General features: G+C 32.5%; 1 protein-coding gene across 3 annotated transcripts in view; it reads right to left on the bottom strand.

The window, feature by feature from the left end:
- The window catches only part of TRAPPC9 (trafficking protein particle complex 9), a 955,484-nt gene that overhangs the window by 641,429 nt on the left and 291,817 nt on the right, over nucleotides 1-22,238 (bottom strand). For all 3 annotated transcript variants that reach the window (XM_031955139.1, XM_031955089.1, XM_031955202.1), the window contains one exon: nucleotides 16,364-16,488. In XM_031955139.1, the coding sequence (XP_031810999.1) occupies nucleotides 16,364-16,488 (125 nt within the window). The remainder of the gene's footprint in view (nucleotides 1-16,363; nucleotides 16,489-22,238) is intronic.

The raw sequence follows: 22,238 nt of genomic DNA on the forward strand, positions 1-22,238 counted from the left end.
CCCATTTAAGGGGGGGCATTCAGAGAATTCATTTCACATTTCTGACCTGGTATTTCCTGGATTTAAGAGCTATAAAAATTTATCATTATACAAGATGAAAATAACTCTGAAACTGCCACTTTCTCAGATCATTTCCCACTCTGGTAGAAGGAATGATCATTCCCCAGCATCAGGTAGCCTTTTCTCAACCCCCTTTCCTGCTCTTCTCAGTGCCTGGAACATAAGCAGACAATAAATGTTCATTGGGACCTGACTCTGCTGTATACACTAGGTACTTAATGTTTGCCAAATTGAATTTATAGTGTTTAATAAAATATTTAATTCCAATTGAATTTTTAAATAGATAGCTATATCTCATATTTTGAAAAACTCGCAAATTAAAAGGTCTCTTTGAAATCTCTCTAAGTTGGGTATAAATAATTTTATTATATTAGTTCTGACTGAAATTATTGAAAAATTATTTCAAATTGAATTAAATTTTATTAGCATAATTTACAAATTATCAAATTCCACATTAAAAGAGGGAATATGAAGGATTTATTGTTAATTTTACTGATCTCTATTATTAGGCAATCTTTTCAAAAATCCTCTGCAATATATGAAGTGCACTCAGATACATGTATACTTGTATATTATTTATAAGTGTTGGATGTAGAAGACCACAGATATTGGGGAACTCTGAGAAAAGTATACTTGAAACAAAAATACTTACAACAACGTGTTAATTCAGTGTGATTGATGAGATGGTAGTTCTCTAGTTTATATACACTTGGTATTTAGTATGGTGATGTAATGGTTCTCTAGTTCACACATTTTCACTATACTGTAATGATGTAATTGTAAGAGGGTATTTAAGAGTCAAGAGAACCCAGGACACAGGTGAGTCAGAGTGAACAGACTGTGAAGGAGACAATAAAGACTTTAGACCATCCTCGTGTTAACTATCCTGCTGAAACCAAAGCCTGTCCAGAGGTCCTCCAGAAAGCTAGCCGAGACATTACAGTTGGATACCAGGAAGAATAAAACAATAACCTTTGACCTCATGGAGCTTATAACCTACAAAAGAAGATTAAACACACTCACAAATAATCATAATAAATGTATGAGTAGGAAATAAATGTATGATGTAGGAAAGATTAAAGATAATAAATAGATAATAAAATAAAAATTTCTATGATGCCACGGAAATTCTGTTGTAACATTCATTGTCGGGCAAGCAAGAAATTTTAAGTTAAATCCTATCTCTGCTGCAAACTTGCCATAGAACTTTTTTTTTCCTTCTTCCCTCAGTTTTCTACTTTGTAAGATGAAGTATCTGGACTGATCTCTAAGACCTCTCTCAGCTCTAACATTTTAAAACTTCAGGTTAAGTGATTTCCCTAAAGTCACATAGGGAGTCACTGGCCAAGTCAAGACTAAAGCTTGCAAGTTGATTTTACTATACTAGCTGCCAGCTACCTTTTTTTTTTTTTTTTGGGGTGGGGGGAAGGGAGTAAAGAGAAGGAAAACAAAAACCTTTAAACATTGCCTTTTGTTGATCATATTGTATATCAAAATTCAATAAAATCCCTCATTATGCCTGTTTCTTCCCAAAGAGGATGAAGGACATTACTGACTGATGTCTTGCAAGTGGATCACACTGAAGTGAGGCAGAAGGGTGAAGTCAGTCATCGAAATCCAAGGGCAAACAAAAAGTCAAGATGACTGGCAATGGCCCAGGATGCCACATCACAGATCAAAGAAAGTTCAGATTTTCTTGGTCTTAATACATGAGGTTTGGAAGGTCCTACCCATGCTAAAGATCAGGGCCTTAAAACAAAATTTAACTGTGTCTTTTCTAAAGTTGCAGCCTAATTGCAATGAGGTGTATTACCAGAAGTTTTGTCCTCAAGATGAATTTTTGTTGCTATTTTTAGGAAGTGATGAAACCATCTACTACTTAGGTATGGTGGAAGAGTTATGATTAGCATAAGCAGAGGAAAAATCCTAAACAATAAAACTAATGTTCTCTGAAAAATTAAAGTAAATATTGAGGATAACTTTCAAAGACTTAATTCTAACCAATGACAATTCCAGTGGATTTCTGATGAAATATTACTTGACAGAGAGGTGATGGGCTTAGGGGTGCATATCAAAATAAATATTTTGTGGATATGGCAATACAGGGATTTGTTTTGCTTGAGTACATATCTTTGTTATAAAGGTTTTGTTTTTCTTTTTATGTTTTTTTTCTCCAATGAGGAGGGGTAACAATTGGAAAGAAAAGATATGTTTGTTAACTGCAAAAAATAAATTTAATTTAAAATTAATAATTGTAATTTTAAAAAGAAAAAGCAAAGTAATCTTACATATATGCAAGCTGGGTGAACAAACAAAAATATTTTCAGCTAAAGTCAAATGGACTGTAATTCTCTTTTTTTTATACCTAATTTATGCATTCTGATCAATACAGCAACAAAATTGTGTTCAAACTCAAAGCATAAAATCATAATGATACAATTCAGATTGAATCATATACATCTAAATGTATAAATACTTTTAATCTGTTAAAAAAAAAAAGGAAGCAAGTGTATAATAAAATCAAATGGTTGCCTACACTAGGGAGAAGGGTTAATTTTAAACAACAAAAATGAAAATGCCTTTCTATGAAAACATGCAGAATTGTTGACTGGATGTTCCTATCCAACACAATTTTTCTAAATTGAGATTAATGACAGGTCAATACATGAAATGCATATAACAGAGATCTTAAAAACCCGAGATAAGCTGCTGGGGAAAAAACAACTGTCCATTTGTAATAGATTCATAAGCTCTCTAAGACTGCTTTTGGCTGACTTAGCCAAAGTTTACACCAAGTTCAAATATAATCTTAAATCCACAGTTAGAACTGTCTGAGGACACAGGAACAAAACAAACATAGTAGAAAATAGGCATGCTGATTTCCCCCAGGGTTGCTTTAAAAATTGGAAAAATAAGTTGGGTTAATGATGCCAAATGATTGATGACAATATGAGCTTTTCAAAAACAGATGAAAAATTCTGAAAATTATTAGAATGAATAAGAAAATAAGGTCAGTAGATCAGCCTCAGTAATAGTATACTACTAAACAGTACCTTTATCTCCTAAGGATTCCAATATGGTTTAAACACAGTCTAGGCTTAAAAAAGTCAACTGCTCTGGCAAAAAAACAAAAAATAAAAAATAAAAAACATTTCTATAGCAAAAATATGAAATTGTGTCCATCAATCCTGAAATATTAGGACAAATATCTAAATAAAAAGTTATTAATGAGTACAGACCTTAGCCCTATAGAATCTAATTTCAGATCTGCCTAACTTCATTATAAAGATGTTTTTGATCTCCCAAATCTTCAAGGTGCAATTCATACATTAACCCTTCTAAGAAGACAACTGTGGAAGGTGTGAAAGGGAACTGGATTTGGAATCCAAATATTTGGCTCCATTATTTACTACCAGGATGACCTGACTCTGCTACTTGTTAACCACATGATCTTGGTAATAGAGCCTCAATTTACTTATCAGTTAAATAAGAATATTACTACTTGTATTATCTTCTACAATATGAATCAGTTTCATTATGAAACAGCATGAGAAGTACCATGTAAATAAAATTATAAATCCTTCAACTACATAACATTTTTTAAATTATCCAAAAAATATCACTAAATTTTATCCCTCTATGATCTCAATTATAGAGTCCAAAAATTGACTTTTAAGTAAAATTTAGGAGAGGGAGATATAACATACTCTTCCTTGGACCTCTCATCACATTTTATTTTTCATCTCTGTTTTTCACCTTACAGCATTGCTGACAAACAAATCAAAAGAAAAACATTATAAAGTATTAAACAAATGTAACAACATTACCCTCTGAGCATCTTATCCAAAATTATTTATCCCATGTCTGTTCATAAAGCACTTTATATTCTTATACTTTTTCTGTATTAAGCATTTCTAACTTATCTATCTATCTATCTATCTATCTAATGTGTGTGTGTGTGTGTGTGTGTGTGTGTGTGTGTTTTGTCTTCCTCTAGGGCCTTGTAAATAAGTAATCAATAAGTGGTTGTTGAATATTCTAAGTGATAATGGCTACACACATTTTTAGGGGGCTTTCAAAAAATTTAAGAAAAATACTCTTCTCATAACACTGACGAAAGAATGTTTCTTTCCAGAACCTGTGAGGGAAAAGATCATCACGTGTCCTATATAGTACTGTGACCAAGAACCCCACATTATATTTTAAGAAGGTGTCAAAGTCTATAAAGATCAGGGTTGGGCAAGGTGATAAGCTTAAGAAATTGATTATATTCAGACAAGAGAATTCAAGGCTTAGAAAGAAGACATCAGTTGAGGAACTGAATATGAATACTATGAATAAAAGAATATTGTGGTATTGTAGGAAATGACTAATGAAGAATTTGGAGAGATTTGTATAAATTGATGCCTTCAAGTGACCAGAACCTGGAGAATAATTTATTCAAAGACAATAATAATGGAGAAAGTTATGATTTCAGAAGAGTACCCATAAAATGCATTCTGTCTTTCTACCAACGAAGTGAAATATGGATACATTTTCATAAATGAGCGAGATCTTTTGTTTTTTTAAGCTGGAGTGCCTTATTATTACAAAGGAGAAAAGGACTCATGATGAAAAATATTATCTATCTCCAGAGAAAGAACTGATGTTGTCTGATTAAAGATTAAAGCATGCTATTTTTGTCTTTATTTCTATCCTTTTTGTTCAAGTAAGTCTTCTTGTTTAAAATGACTAATATGGATATGTTTTACATGATTACATGATTATAACCTATATCAGATTGCTTACTCTTGCAAGAAAATGGAAGTGGAGGGAAAGAGGATAGAAAAAATTTACAAATCAAAACTTAAAAATAAAAACAAAGGATATTTAAAATTGTTCTATATGTAATTAGAGAAAAATAAAATATTAAAAATAAAAATTGTTACAAGGAAGAGTTCACTTGGATTTCTCTTGAGGGAAAAAATCATTGAGAGATATCACTGACTTAAAAAAATTAAAGAACATAAATACAATTTTAAAAATTAAATAAATTCAGAGGATGCCAAGCTATACTTAAGACACTGTCATATATAAAAAGGATGAGACCTGTTAAACTTGGGACCCCAAAGAGTTGGTGTTTTTTATTCTTTTTTCCTAGATCATCATACATATCAGGTCTCATAAGGTTCTATTCTGGTTTCTCTTTTCTTTTCTTTCTAAAAATCTCCTCATCACTTTCCATGGGTTTATCATCACTAAGAAGGTGATTCACAAGACTATTTAACTACACCTACATTTATTCTGTACATACATGTGTGTATGTTGTATCCTCTCATAGAATTGGATAGCTCCTGGCAGAGGGATGGTTTCATTTTTTTTTTCTTTCTAGTCTTAGTACCTATCACAAGTGTCTACCACTCAGCAGATCCCTAATAAATACCTGATGAATCTTTGGTGGAGCTAAAAGTCATGGGTTCAAATTATTACAAAGCAGGTTTCAGGTCTATATATGGGGGGGGGGGTGGGGGGAAATTCCAAATACTTAAGAATTTACAAAAGTAGAATGAGTTACCTTTGGTAAAGAACTGAGGGCAAAGTTATTAATTTCCAATCATCTGAGATCTTCTAACAAAATATGGATAACCACTTGCTGGAAATGTAGATATGACTCCAAGAAGCAGCAAGTGTTAACTCTAATGTTATATTTGGAAAACTAACAAGTTTCTTTAATTTTAACTCCACTGCAACTAGATAATTAATATCTCTTCCTCAAAATCTTACTCCCACTTTTAATTTTTCTCTTAGCAGATAAGAATACTTCCTATTTTGTAAAGAATGAAACTGATATTAAATTCCTATAATCTCTGTACATTTCAAAATGGCACTCAATTGATTTTTAGTCATGCTTGACTCTTTGTGACTCCATTTGAAGTGCTCTTGGAGAAGGTACTGGAATAATTTGCCATTTTCTTCTCTAGCTCATTTTAAAAACAAGGACATGAGACAAGATTTAAGTGTCTTGCCCAGGATCACACAATTAACAAGAGTTTGACGCCATATTTAAATTCAGAAAGTGAGTCTTCTTGACCATCCAGGTCCAGTTCTCTATCCTCTGTGCCATCTTGCTACCCTGTTAAAATTTTGTACTTCTTATCTCAGAAGAAGAGGGTTCTCTGCCATTTTGCAAAGGCTAACCTCTCCTACTCTGAAGATTTCTCAAAGTTTGGTGCATACCCTAAATTCTTAATGATTAAGCCAGTGGGATGTAAACTGGCAGGTCTTACAAAGTCATCAAACACAGAATCTAATTAAAGTCTGATTTTGTTCCTAGACCTCCTTTCCTATATGAGAAGGGATTAGTAACCATGAGATAAAGTTTTCCAACCATAAGAAATCATGAAATTATCTTCTACTATATGAATCAGTTTCAATATGAAATGGCGTGAGAAGTGCCATGTAAATTAAATTATAAATCCTTCAACTATATAACATTTCTTAAATTATCCAAAAAATATCACTGTTTTATTCCTCTTTGATCTGAAGTATAGAGTCCGAAAATTGACTTTTAAGTAAAATTTGGAAGAGGGAGATATAACATACTCTTCCTTGGACTTCACATTACATTTTGTTTTTCATCTCTCTAATAAATTTATTATCTATTACTGTGCACTGCAGTACTGATACATACATACACACACACACACGCATTTTAAAGGAAATATGATATGTTGTAAATAACATGGCTGGGTAAAGCAACAGAATAAAATGTAACACTTAAATATGATTTCAACATTCACTAGCTTGTGAAAATAAGCAAATCACTTATTTTAAAGCCTCATTTCTACATATGAAAAAGGAAGATAATAATATTTGCATCACCTATCCTAAAAGGTTATTATGAAGAAGGCAGTTTGTAAAACTTAAAATGATAAATAATTGTCTTATGCTTTGTATCATTCCTAGCACTAGAGCTGATTTCCTCTTCTGTAAAATGAAGGGATTAGAACAGATTATCTCTATCTAAAGCCTTCTCCAGAACTAAAAGTCTACAAATCCATGAAATGTTTACTGAGCTGAAACCATCATATGTCACCAAAACAGAATCTGTGATGAGCCCATAAAGAATTGGCACCCCCTTCTCTCTTGGCAAACTCTGCTATTATTGGGAATTCAGAATTGCTTTTCAGCAGGATTCAAGCAGGTGTGAGGTGTTTATAAAGTTATATTTTAAACAGAGGGAAAGAGAACAGAATATATTTAGAAGCTAGAGGGCATACTATAAAAATGGCAGTTTGAATATCACATATTGGAGAATCATCAGTGAACAATCAATACAACCAAGTCTGAAAGTTTTATGTGTGAGGATCCTTCACAAGACTTGGAAAAGAACCTACTCATGAAAAATAAGGGATATTGACTGGTCAAAAACTAACCAAGGAAGATTTTTTTCCTATGAAAAGTTTTGAATTTGCTGCTCACAGTACTTTAAAATTACAATCATAGAATTGAAAGGGACTACAGAAACCATCTAATCCAATTTGTACCTGAACATATACCCTAGGTAGGGGGGAAATAAAAAGAATTCCAAAATCAACTCTAAGCTTTCAGATCTTTTTTTTTTTTAATCTCCTTATAGAGAGCACAGACATGCCTTAGTCTCTACTGATGGGTTACCATTACTGAGGCTGCCCTCAAAATGAAATAATTGGCTCAAACCCTTGGGAAGAACTTTTAGCAAAGAAGCTATCCATTTCAACTAATGTATAAAAAGAATTCCCATCAATAGCTTTAAGTATATTTCATAATTTCTTTTCCACTGTCATTCCAGGAACATTCTATGAGTTAAAGGTCAAGGGTTGCAGGGGGAAAAGAGGGGAAGTTTTATTTCAAGCAATACTACTAGATGTCTTGTAGCAGAGCAGATATTCTCAACTATATGGACTGAGAGGGGAGTTCACAAACAACATTTCTTAAGAGGCTTATCTAGGAAGTATTATTACAACACCTAACCATATAGTCAAAGAAAGGAGATTTCCTGGGCAGATTTCTCAGTCTTGGGAGTTTCTTAGCAGATAACAAAAATTCAAGAATTCAAGGAATCAAACCTTTTATCCAGAAAAAAGATAATTTCCTGAGTAGCCTGCAATGTGGGGTGAGAAATTATCATTTACCTAATTCTAAAAGCTGGATATAAGAGTCATGAACATGGGGAAGCAAAAGATTTGATTTAATTCTTCAATGCCATCTTATATTATTATGAGAATCAAAACTACTGAAAAGGGGGTAATCTATGTACCATTCCCAAGATGGGAAAGTCCAAACCATAGAGTGATGAATTTGGGATTGATATGCTCAATCTTTAGCCAGATAGGTGTAGTCCAAATATATCCCAGGTTCTATCTTAGGACTTCTATTCTCATTATGGAATATTATTGTTCTGTAAGAAATGACCAACAGGATGATTTCAGAAAGGCCTGGAGAGACTTACACGAACTGATGCTGAGTGAAATGAGCAGGACCAGGAGATCATTATATACTTCAACAACAATACTATATGATGACCAGTTCTGATGGACCAGGCCATCCTCAGCAACGAGATCAACCAAATCATTTCCAATGGAGCAGTAATGAACTGAACCAGCTACGCCCAGAGAAAGAACTCTGGGTGATGACTAAAAACCATTACATTGAATTCCCAATCCCTATATTTATGCACACCTGCATTTTTGATTTCCTTCACAAGCTAATTGTACAATATTTCAGAGTCTGATCCTTTTTGTACAGCAAAATAACGTTTTGGTCATGTATACTTATTGTGTATCTAATTTATATTTTAATATATTTAACATCTACTGGTCATCCTGCCATCTGGGGGAGGGGGTGGGGGGGTAAGAGGTGAAAAATTGGAACAAGAAGTTTGGCAATTGTTAATGCTGTAAAGTTACCCATGCATATATCCTGTAAATAAAAGGCTATTAAATTAAAAAAAAAAAAAAAAAGGACTTCTATTCTCCCAATATATCACTCAGCAGGTTCCATCTAATCAACCATGTATCAGCTTTATGCAAATAAGTCTCAGATCTATTTATCCAGTAATAACCTCTCTTCTGACCTTCAGTCTTACATTTCCAACTACCTATTAAACATCTCAAACTCAATTTGTGAGTTCCTTCAGTAGAAGTCCCCACACAGATAAAAGTGAAAAAAAAAATGAAAGAAAATCTTTTGTTGAGTGCTTCCTTTACACTCAATATTGCACTAGGTATTAGAAATACCTACTTTGGGGAGATTACATTCTAGAAAAGGAGAACAACACATCTGAGGGAGAAGTCTTTTATTTTGGTATGAAGAGTGAAACCATAGGGGAAAACTATCAAGCATCTTTCAAAAGCAATAGTAATACTGGTTTGATAAGTATTATCTGATGTCAAAAGAAGAGAGAGCACTCTGTTGAAATATGAGGTGATTATGAATATACTGGCATTTTGATTCATTTTATTTTATTCTTACAGGTATTATTATGCTCATTTAACAGATAAGGAAAATTGAAGTTCAGAGAAGTTCAGAGACATGTTCAAATTCACACAACTAGTAAACAGATGAGGATTCAGATTTGAATTTGAATTCAGATTTTTTGAATTCATAAAGTTTCTGTTGTTTCTGTCATATAACACAAATGGCAGTCAATAATACTCAAGATTAAACTATTAAAATTATTGCAATAAGTAAGGATCTATTACAAGATAAATCTGGAAAACTAACTCATTTAAGTGTTCACGCCAAAGCAATCTCAAAACAAATCTCAATAGAAAAGTATCACACCTGCTTTCTCACTAAAGAAACTGAGAGGATGCTGGAAGCTGCTATATAATTTCATTTTTCATCTCTCTTACTCTAAAAATACTTAACAAATAAACTGTAATGATGTTGCGATATCAACAGCAAAAAAATGCAAATTATCCTTTTTTAAGAGAACATTTGTTGTTTATTATTATTTTCTAAAATTCAGAAAATATATTTACATATAATCACATAGGTGACTATACTGAGATTAATTTTCTATACATATTGTAAAAACAATTGTACCTTTCTAGAAAAAAAGCAGAAAATACCTCATTTCTTTATGAGGTTTATGCATGTTTTATCTATATTTGTTAAATGTCTCTTATATGATAAGTATTTTTTAAAAGGATATAAAAATCTAAAAGGATATCAGGTGAAAGAAGCCTCAAATACCATATAATCCCATCTCTTCACCAGCAGAACTTCCCTCTACAACACTATTGGAAAGAACAATCGCTACTTTGATGTTTTCCACTAGAAGGACCTAGACAGCTCAGTTTTTGTAACTTCTTCCTTAAATTGAGTCAAAATTTTCTTCTTGCAACTTTCCTCACATACAAAAGAACAGTCAGTATTATTCCTGTTCCATAATGATAGTCCTTAAATATCCTTGGAGATAGCTATCATGTTTTAAGGAAGTCTTCTCTACACAAAGTATGCTCTTTTCATTGAACTATTCTAATGTGCAATCTACCACAACTGATTTTGCAGATATATGATGATATACTTGGAAAATCCGAAAGATCCAACTAAAAAGGTAGTTGAAGCAATTAACAATATTAGCAAAATAGCACGATATAAAGTAAATTCACATAAATCATCAGCATTCCTATATGTCAAAAGCAAAAGTCTGAAAGAAAAAAATAGTAAGAGATACTCATTTAAAATAACAACACAGTATAAAATATCTTGGAATCCTGATTAAATACACCTAAGAACTACATAAACACAATTATACAAAAGTTTCATACAAATAAAATCAGATCTGAATAACTGGACAAATATTAATTCTTTATTGGCAGGCAGAGACCATATAATACAAATGATAATTTTACCTAATGTCATTCCAATTAAATCACCAAAAAAATTATTTAATGAATCAAAAAATATAAAATAAAATTCATTTGGAAGAACAAAGAGTCAAGAATATCAAAGGAAGTAATCTTTCAAAATGTAAAAGAGGGGAAAAGTTGAAGATAATAATCTTTGTATTTGACAAATGTAAAAAGATTAAAAAGATTTTGGAATAAGAATCCATTGTGACAAAAAACATTGAGGAAAACTGAAAAGCAATAGCGCAAAAATTAAGCATAGACCAAGATCTTCCATCATTTACCAAGATCAGGTCAAAATGGATACATGATAATAGATATAATGAGAGATATCACAATAAAATTTAAAGAACATGGATAATTTTGATTACTTAAATTTTAAAAAGTCTTTACAAATAAAAAATATATAGTCAAGATCAGAAGAAAAGCAAAAGAAAAATTGGGTGAGGGGATTTTTAGAGAAAAGGGTCTCGTATCTTAAATATATAAAGAATTTTGTCAAATCTATAAAGAATATGAGTCATTCTTCAACTGATAAACAGTGAAAGGATATGAACCAGGCAGTTTTCCTATGACTAACTGAAAATAATTTATAGTCATAGGAAAAAATTATTTATTTAAAAAATTGATTAGAAAAATGCAAATTAAAATAAAGATACTGCTTTATATCCATCAGATTGGCTAAAATGATCAAAGGGAAGAGTAACAAATGTTGGAGGGTATGTGAAAAAATTGGCACACTAACTCATTGTTGATGGAATTATGAACTGACTGAACTATTTTGGAGAGCAATCTAGAATTATTTCCAGACTTATCAAGCTGCCTATACCAAGGAATGCCTGTCATTTGGGAATGCTAGCACAAGTTGTGTTATATGATTGTTATGGAATGCTACATGGACAAGTTTACATGAAATAATAAAGAAGAAAATGATCAGAGTCAAGAAATTATGTATACAGTAATAGCAATACAGTAATGGCAATACTTTACATATATATAATGTTTTATTATATATACATATATATTATTACATATCCATTTTTGTATCAGGCATATTATAGATATATATCCATTTTTGTGTGTAATGGTAGCCATCTCTAGGGTAGGGAGGAGAGGGAAAAAGGGAGGGAAATTTTACATGATAGCTATTATATATTTAAAAGGAATAGCAAATTATACATAATAGATTTGCAGTTTTGTGAGCAATCTTTTTTAAAAAATTATATCATATGAAAATACTTGTTTTCTACAGTAAATTGAAATTAAATAAATAAAATATTTTTTAAAAAAAACCTAATCAGATCAGCATTTGCTCAAATGCAAAGGAATATTTAAGGCCATCAACACATAGAAAACTAGTCATTCTAATCAGATAGCAGTATAAACAAACAATATTGTATAGAAGAGTTCAGTAGTACTATTGCTTTTACATGCTTTTTTTCTTTTACCTCTAACAAATTCCTCATATCAGCCTGAGCAATTAAGATGAATCAACAAATTGACTGAGTGCTTTCTATTTGTCAGTAACTGTGCTAGAACCTAGAGATACAAACAAAAAGCTTATATTCTAACAGAGAAACAAGATGTATATCCAGAGGCATCCATAAAACTCATGTAGCATATCAAATACAAAAGAAAAAAGAAGCAGAATTAATCAGAGTCAGAAAGGGAAAGGATAAGGAACATTAAGAATTGATGGGGTGGGGGGGGGTTGCAGCAGATAGCGTGCCAACCTTGAAAACAGTAGGACCTGAGACTGGTCCTCCTGACACTTAATACTTCCTAGTTGTGTGACCCTGGGCAAGTCACTTAATCCCAATTGCCTGGGGGGGGGGGGGGGGAGAGAACAGAATTGATGGGGGAGCTAGAAATAATAATGAGGTAAAGATTTTTTAAAATTAAAAGCATTATGAAATCTATGGCAAATATAGCTTCCCTTCTTGGGGTCTCAGTTTCCTCATTTTTAAAAAGTCAGATCAGGTATTCTCTAAGATGTCTTTTTCTGTATGGTAGTTGCTAAATAAATCATTGTGAAAAGAATTAAATTTTATATTATGCGTTTAAATGTTCTGTGTTCTAAGGTTTCTTCTAGTTCTCATACTCTATATTCGTAGATCACTTGGTTTTAAAGCCTTAAGGGGCTCCATTATTTTATAGATGAAGAAATCAAAGCCTCAAGAGTTTAAATGCTTTACCCAAGGCCACCAAGACCACAAGTGACAAAGGTGGGATTCAAACCCAAGGTCTCTATGTAGTTTTCTATTTACCATATCACATAGTTGAAGTAATGTCCTCTTCACACTAATGTTCTATACACAAATACTTCTATGTTCTGTGTATGATCCCTTCCAGCCTCACTATTCCACTAAACTTTCAACCATTTCAACATCTACACTTAGTTACAAAAGCATTACTATCAAACCAGCTTCCCTTCAAGTTGTATCATTCCTCAGCCAGCTGACAGCTGAGTTAACAAGCTTCTGAGCTATCAAGCATACTACAATCATTCACTCTATCACCATTTTTCACTCTTAATGCTGCTTCTGCCTTCTAAACATGCCCCTAATATCTGTAAAAATAATATTCTGACAGCTCTAAGAAAAAGCCATCATGTGTCAATACAGAAAAAAGTGAGATACCATTGCTGTTATTAATAGCAAGAAGTGAGAGGTGAGAGTTGTATAAAAGAGGTACTAAGTCTTCCTTTATGTCTGGGGGAAAGCAATTATTAAATGACTAGAAGTAGATAGGATTGCTTGTCCTCAAAAACTGCATAAACTTCATTTAAAATCCAAAGAAGACCAATATTTGCAGCCCAGCTCTGCTATTTACTAGCTCTGTGACTCCTACAATCACAGTCTCTCCCTGGTTTCTATTTTCTCTTTCGTGACATAGACAAAAACCTTCACAGGTGAAATTGGAACCTAGAGATACAAGGAGTTTACCCAGAGAGCTACACATGGGAGAGCCAAGACCAGAATCCATGTCTTCTGACTACTAAGGCAATGCTATTTCTATGTCACCTTCATAGAAGGAAAGGACTAGATCATCTGTATGAGCCTTTCTTGATCATAATCCAAAGGTCTTGAAACATGCATTTGTAACTTAAAGCAATATATAAGTGTAAACTATAATTATTATATCATTATAATTATTACAGTATTATGACATATAATGATATCTATTCTAGTGGTATTCAAGGAGAAAATGGATAAACATTTGTTAGCAATGTTCTAAACTAGCCATGTCAAACTCATGGCCTGCAGAGACCTGAAAATTCCCCAGTTCAGGGTCCAAACCAGAGTAAAATGTAATTGGAAAATATTTAACAAAGTAAATAAAAATACAATATGTTAAGCTATAGTTTTCTAAGTCAATATGTAGCTCACTGAGATCCATTTCTATTTTAATTTGATACTACTATACTAAACAAGATTTGTGATTTGAGAACTTTAGAAATGACTCAAGGTTTAGGATTCTGTGGTTATCATCATTATTCCCTTAAAATTGGAGAAGGATTGATAAAGAGAGATTTCTAGGCATGAAGTTACCATTCTCAAAAATTATATTAAGTAAAAGTTAAAGCCTGATTATTCTCATTTTATGGATAAGAGAACCAGAGGTAAAGTGATTCGCCCAAAGTTGTATCACCAGTAAATGTCAGAAGTAAAACTTAATCCAGGTATCCCAATTTCATATCCAGTTTCTTTCTATGCAGTATCAGCTTATTTGAAATGGCAATACATATGTAAATAAAAGTCTGAAGAAAATATACAGAATTCTCAGTTTTGATAAGTAAACTTTCATAATATTAATCTCAAAAATGACCTCCTAGAGCAAATGGCTGACCTGGAAACCTGGTCAGTGTTTTTTAATGACCAAGAATTTAAGAAGCAACAATTAAGACAACTTCTAAAGTATTGCTGTCAATTGGCCAAGTCATAAATCCAGAAAAAAAGCCAACAGCAGGAAGGATAACTCTTTAAGATTACTCCTCAAAAGTGCATTTCACTATTGTAGATGAAATATTGAAAAGATTTTTTAAAAGATCAGGGCAGTTTAACAGAACTCTACCAGACCTGACTTCAAATCATATGTCTAATACAAACAAGCCATGACAAAAGACACATCATTTTACAATTCAATGTGCCAGGAAATTCTCTAAAACTGCAAATTTTACAATGATTAAACATTTTCACAAGAGTTCTCTTCACCAAGGGAATTACATGTTTTAATACACATACACACACACACACACACACACACACACTTAATTTCTCTAACTTTTGATTTCTTCATCTGTAAAATGGAGAAAACCTATACTATCAATCCCACAAAATTCTTCTGAGGACAGCACTTTGTAGTTTTTAAAGGGCTAGAATAGTATGAGTTGTTCATGCCATCTTTGAGGTTCATTATTTTTTATCCATTCAGCATCCAAGATGATGTCCCCAGGGGCATCTAGTTGGCCCGGGGGATAAAGCATCAGACCTGAAATCAGGAATACTTGAATTCAAATGCAACTTCACATACTCATTAGCCATAAATGGAGATAATAGCACCTTCCTCCCAGAGGTGTTGTGAGGATAAAATGACATAATATTTGAAAAGTATTTTTAAGAATTATAAATGCTATTCAAATGCTAGATTTGGTGAAGAGGAGGAGGAGGGTGTAGTAGAAGATGATGAGCAGAGAAGAAAGATGGCATTATGACTGGAAAAAGTAGAAAAATCTCCAGGATCTAAGTCAACAAATATTTAGTTAGCGTCACCTATGGCCAGCAAACAGCCATTTTTAATCCAAAAACTAGTTCTTTTTAGTCAAAATATTTTTTGAGCTGTCCAAAATACATACAAACTCCCTAAAATGAGATCTAATTGAGAGGATGTGTGGGTGTGTGTGTGCATAGGTGTGTATACAATAAAAAATGATTAAATAAAATTATTATAAATGAAATATATTAATTTATTGAGATAGATCTTTTTGTTCCTTTGTTTGCATTTCTTTCAATTCCAACTAGGATATCATATTCATTTTTATCACTGCTCTCTCTGTTTTAGACCCCCATTCATCATCATCCTCAAAGGCAGTGCTCAGAATTTGTTCAGATTCAGAGTGGAAAGGAGGGTAGTCAAGAGAGAAGGGGAAAAATTCATCCTATTTTCAAACTAATAGAGTAGATTTACTATCTTTCAGGATAAACTCTCCAAGTTACAAGACACTAAATCTTGATTACAATTACTTTCCTCAACTTCATAACAATTTTGAAGATTATGAGATAACAAGTTTTGCAATTATCACACAAATTTTGCCTGCGTTCCAGTACTTCACCCAACAAACTTTGCCTTCAAAAATTTACAAAGATACAAAAAGGGCAAGTTGCCCAAATAAAGGTTTATCTCTTGTCTAGCCATCACTCACTTACTTTTACATGGCTGAAATCACCAGCCTTGCTGCTTTCTGAGGGATTCACTGGTTTGCTGTCAACTCGAGGCTTGACAACCTGTCGAAAAGGACTGGAAAGAGGAAGACCACTAACACTGATTCCATCTAGAAAAAAAAAAAAAAAAAAAGGAAAAACATGGTAGTGAATGTCAGGCAGACAGCATACATTTGTGATTGGCTCAAAGGCTTAGACATTCCTTTGGAACTCAGCTGCAGGAAAACTGGTCCCTCATGGTAAAGAGAAATTTTTTCTATGCCTCTTATAAAGGCATTAACCTTCAAAGTTTAGAAAAGCATTATAGCCAAGAGACTCTTAAAGAGTACTCTACAAAGTCAGAAAAGAACTTCCAGAAACCAGGAGTTGTGAATTGCCTATTTAACACATGTGAATGATGTCACAGCCATTCTGCCCAATGTTTTTTGGAGAAAGTGCACACTAGATTTTTAAGGGTAATGATTTTTGATAAGTATAGTTCTTGCTATACCACCTTAGTAAATACCATTTTTAAAAAATAATTGGGTAGAACTGTGAAATGATCCAATCATTCTGGAGAACAATTTGGAAGTATGTAAAGAGCTGCAAAACTTTGCATGCCCTTTAATCCAGCAGTGTCTCTACTGGGCCTGTATCCCAAAAGAGATAATAAAAGATAGAAAAGAACCCACATGTGTAAAGATATTTTAGCAGCTCTTTTTGTAATAGCAAGGAATTAGAAACTAAGTAGATGTCCATAAGTGAGGGAATGGCTGAATAAGCTATAATATATGAATGTAATGGACAATAATATGATATGACAATATGATTTCAGAAAAGCCTGGAAAGATTTACATGAACTGAAGGTGAATGAAGTGAGCAAAACCAATAGAATATTGTACAAAGCAACTACAAGATTATATGATGATCAACTGTGATGTATTTTTCTCAGCAATGCAATGATCCAAGACAATTCTAATAGACTTGTGATGGAAAATGACATTCAAATCCAGAGAAAGAATTATTAAGACTGAATATGAATTGAAACATATATTTTCACCGTTTTTGTTTATTTGCTATTTTCTTTCTTGCATTTTTCCCCTTTTGATCTTATTTTTCTTGTACAACATGAAAAATAGGAAAATATATTTAAAAGGATTGTACATGTTTAACTTAGATTACTTGCTGTCTTGGGGAAGTGGGTGGTAAAGAGAGAGAGGAAGAAAAATTTGGAACACAAAATCTTACTAAAATGAATGTTGGAAACCTTTTTTTTTTTTTTTTTTGCTGAGGCAATTGGGGTTAAGTGACTTGCCCAGGGTCACACAGCTAGGAAGTGTTAAGTGTCTAAGACAGATCTGAACAGTGCTCTATCCACTGCACCACCTAGCTGCCTTGGAAGCTATCTTTATGTGTGTTTAGAAAAATAAAATACTCTGAGGAGAAAAAAAGAGAAATGGGGTCATTGGCTACTTATCAAGGTGAATCAATCATACAAGTACAGGCTCATGTGCAAATGTAATAGGACCCAATCAACCAAGGTCAACCCCTAAAGTCTTGAATTAGAAGTCAATCACCTCCTAGAAAGCAGGCTTGCCAGTTTGGATGGGAGTTGATGAAATATCCCTTGAAGAGGTGCTACACCTAAATGGATTAAAGCTGTCCGATATAAGTATTAAAAGAAGAAAAAGAAATAAAAATAATACTTGAGGATTTGATCATTTACAAAGCAGTTGTCTCTTAACACTTCTATAAATTTGACAATATTAGGATCTCTATTTTGCTGATAAGCAAACTGTAGTTCTGAAAAGAAAATACTGTAATTGTGATCACAAAATAAAGACAGAAAGGATGACAAATAAGATCTTCTGACTCTCACTCCACAAAGTCATGCTCCCTAACTAAAACATTAGAGAACCAAACTCAAATCATATATCCTCACTTCACAGTGAAAACCCATCCAAAACTTAACTCAGTATTCATTCTCTTGCAATCATCTTAACATTATATTTTATTCTGCCACTAACTTTTCAAACCAATCTTGGGCTCATTCCTCCTCTTCCTTCATTGTGTCAAATAAATTATAAGTATCACTATTAGCCTACATCCCAAAGAGATGAAAGGAAATGGAAAAGGATACATATGTACTTTTTTGTTTTGTTTTGTTTTGTCATAGCAAAGAACTGGAACCAAGGGATCCCTTGGTTCTATTAGAGAGTAGCTGAATAAATTATGTCATATGAATTAATTAAATGCTATTATGCCTCCAGAAATAACAAAAGGATGGGTTTGGAGAAAACTGGGAAGACTTATGCAAATTGGTGCATTTTGAAATGAGCAGAACCAGGAGACAATTTGTACAATGACAATAGTGTAAAAACAAATAATTAAATAACATAATGCTCAATATGATCCAAGGGAATTAATAATGAATCATGTTACCTCTCTCCTAAATGAATCAAAAGTGATTCTGAGTACAAAAAGAGATATATGGTTTTTGAATATGACCATTGCAGAAGTGTATTGTGCTTACCTATGTGTTATTTTCACAAGGGTAAAAAGTGTTGCTTTTCAGTGAAGTGATTCAAGTCAATTACAACAGAATTGTGATGGAGAAGGCCATTTGAACCTAGAGAAAGGGCTATGGGGACTGAATATATTTTGTTGCTGTTGTTTTCTCCTATTTTTTTTTTCCTTTTTGATCTGATTTTTCTCATGCAGCATGATAAATGTAGAAATATGTTTAGAAGAATTGCATATGTTTAACTTTTATTGGATTATTTTCTGAGTAGGGGAGGGGAGGGAGATGAAAAGGGAGGGAAAAATTAGGACACAAGGTTTTGCAAGAGTGAATACTGAAAATTATCTTTGAATGAATTTTAAAAAATAAAAAAGTTAAAAGTTCTTATTTATTATTTTTCTTTTTCCCCTTTTTCCTTTAATGGTGGAGAAGAGGAGAGAGAGAAAATAGTTTTCTGTTCATTTAAAAAAAATTTTCATCAGTCAAGTATCTTTAGAAATAATAATTTGCTGGGAAAAATCTTAGGGCCAGAAGATTCTACTGTACTTTGCTTTACTGTATTTCACAAATACTGCATTTTTTAGAAATTGAAGGTTCGTGACAATTCTGTGGGAAGCAAGATTATCAGTGCCATTTTTCCAATAATATATGCTTATATTATATCTTTATGTCACATTTTGATAATTCTAAAAATATTTCAAAGTTTTTTCATTATTATTATTATTATATCTGTTATGGTAATTTGTGATCAGTGATCTTTGATGTTACTATTGAACTGTTTTGAGAAACCAGGAACAGTATCCATAAGAATGCAAACAATAAATGTATATGTTCAGATTATTCCACAAATGGTCTATTTCCTCATTTCTCTCCCTCTACTCAGGCTTTCCTATTCCCTGAGACACAACAATGAACTAAGTGTTCAAGTGAAAGAAAGAGTTAACTCATGGAGCAAATTTCATTCTCCTCTTACTTTAAGAAATTGCCAAAGCCACCTCAACCTTCACTAACCACCACCCAGATCAGTCAGAAGCCATCAGCATACAGGAAAGACCTTCTATCAGCAAAAAGGATTAAAACTTGCTGAAGTCTCAGATGATGATTAGCACTTTTTTAAAACAATAAAGTATTTTCAATTAAGGTATATACACTGTTTTTTTAAAAGACATAATACTATTATGCACTTAAAATACTATACTGTAGTCTATAGTATAAATATAACTTTTATGTGGATTGAGAAACCAAAAACCTTGTGTGACTCATTTCATTATAATATTCCCTTTAAGGCAGTGGTCTGGAGCCAAATCTACAACATCCATGAGGTTATTACTATATTTGAGTTTGAGTTCTTTCTTATTAGATGAAGGACTATAATCTCTATAAATCTTAATATCTTCATTTGTAAAATGGAAATTTTTAAAAAATCATATTAGCTATTTTCCAAGGATGTTGTAAATTCTGTAAACCATAAAACTGACATTATTTCTAGCAATCTCAAACCTCAAGGTTTGAAAAGGATTAGGAAAAGAACTAGGAAAAATAAAGGTCAATGGCACTGATTCCACCTAGGAACAAAAACTACAAGTTTTTAATTCACAAAAACTAAAACTATAACTTACAAGATAATCTTCCTGACTCTAGGCTCTTTTCTATACAAGTACTTCAAAATTTATCGTCTTTGAAAAATATTTTCTTTTCGTTATTTTTCATCCAAAAAAGTCCTTAATTGGAAGCCATTTACCACATTGTCAAATGTAAATGTTTATCTGGTTTTCATTGATCTTTCAAATGTAACTGATAGTATATAAGCTCAATTTTATTTCCTATAAACCTCAAAAGACACTGTTCCTGTATAGTCAGAAAGGTTTCTTCAATATCCCATGACAATATCACATTCATTCCCTTTCCTGCACCATCATTCATTATATTTCTCTGCTACTCCTCTTTCACTATCCTATCCAAATCCTACTGTTCAATATTTAAGCAATCTCATTTCCTTCATGAAGGGGATTTCTTAGCTTTCATAAACCTAATCATTTAAAATCCCTTACTATATTGACAATGTTACTTCTATATTTCTCACCTTGTTTATAGGCTCTTTGAGAGTGGGGAACTAGATCTTCTCAACAATCATTAATTGAGCAATCATTAACATTCAAAAAATATTTATTATTTGCTTATTCCTAATGCAATACCAACCTGCTTCAGTAGTAGGAGAGACAGAATTTTAGATAAATCATCATCTCTGCTATCACAGAGCTTATAGATAGTAACAAGCTAAGAAACATACAGAAATAAATATAAAATAGCATTACATTAAGGTAAGTACATCAGGGGAGTTTCAAAGCACTACATAAGACCTAAAGAAAAAAAAATGTCCTTTATATTCTAGTTTTGAGGATATAATAGATGATCAATTCTTCAAAATACTATTGACTTGAATAAACAATCTACATTCAAGTTGATTTTCATAATTATTTCTGTATTGCTATTCACTGTCATAACTATTAGATAATATCTATGTTTTATACACAATAATCACAGATTCACCCAACACATAAAACTTGAAAAGTTGCAAAGATCTTAGTAGCCATCTAATTTAATCCAGGCAGACACCAACAACAGATGAGCAGCCCTTAAAAGGACTAAGCAAATCCTCACACCAGAGTTGCTTGTCCTTCTTGAACAACTCCTTGATTAGTCTTCTAAGGGTTTCTATCACAAAGCACAGAAGACAGATATCTGCTGAGGAAGATTTAAGGACAGTAATGAACAACAGTGATATGGGAGCCCTGTTTAGCTCTTTCGTCTCCTGTTTTTGCCTGCCAAGGAGAATGACATTTGGCTCAGAGAAGACAGAATTAAAATGACTAATAGGGAGTTAAATTACAAGATTTGTACAGAGACCATCAGAAAGCATTTAGCTGCCTCTGAAAAATTCAAGTTATCAGTCCCAAAGTACTAAAAGAACTGAGAGAGAGGTTCACTGAGCTACTGTCAGTGATCTTAGAAAGATTACTTACAACATGAAAAGTACTAGAGAATTAGAGGGCAAGGGTTGTAACAGTTTTCAAAAGGGAGAAGAGAGTATAAAGTCTATAACTATAGACCAACTCCCAGTATAATTTGAAAAGAAATTATGTAAGAAATAATTAATGAGCATAGAGAGCAGTAATTTCAAAAAATCAGCTTTACTTTATCTAGAGCAGTATATATAATGATAACTTTGTTTTTTTGTTCACAGTTATTACAGTGGTAGATAAAAATAGTTTAATTTTAGCAAAACACTGACCAAACCTCCTATATTATTTGTATGGATTGATACAAAAAAAAAAAAAAAAAAAAAGGCACAATTGTATG

Source organism: Sarcophilus harrisii, chromosome 1, assembly GCF_902635505.1.
Source record: "Sarcophilus harrisii chromosome 1, mSarHar1.11, whole genome shotgun sequence".
NCBI classification, from domain to species: domain Eukaryota; kingdom Metazoa; phylum Chordata; class Mammalia; order Dasyuromorphia; family Dasyuridae; genus Sarcophilus; species Sarcophilus harrisii.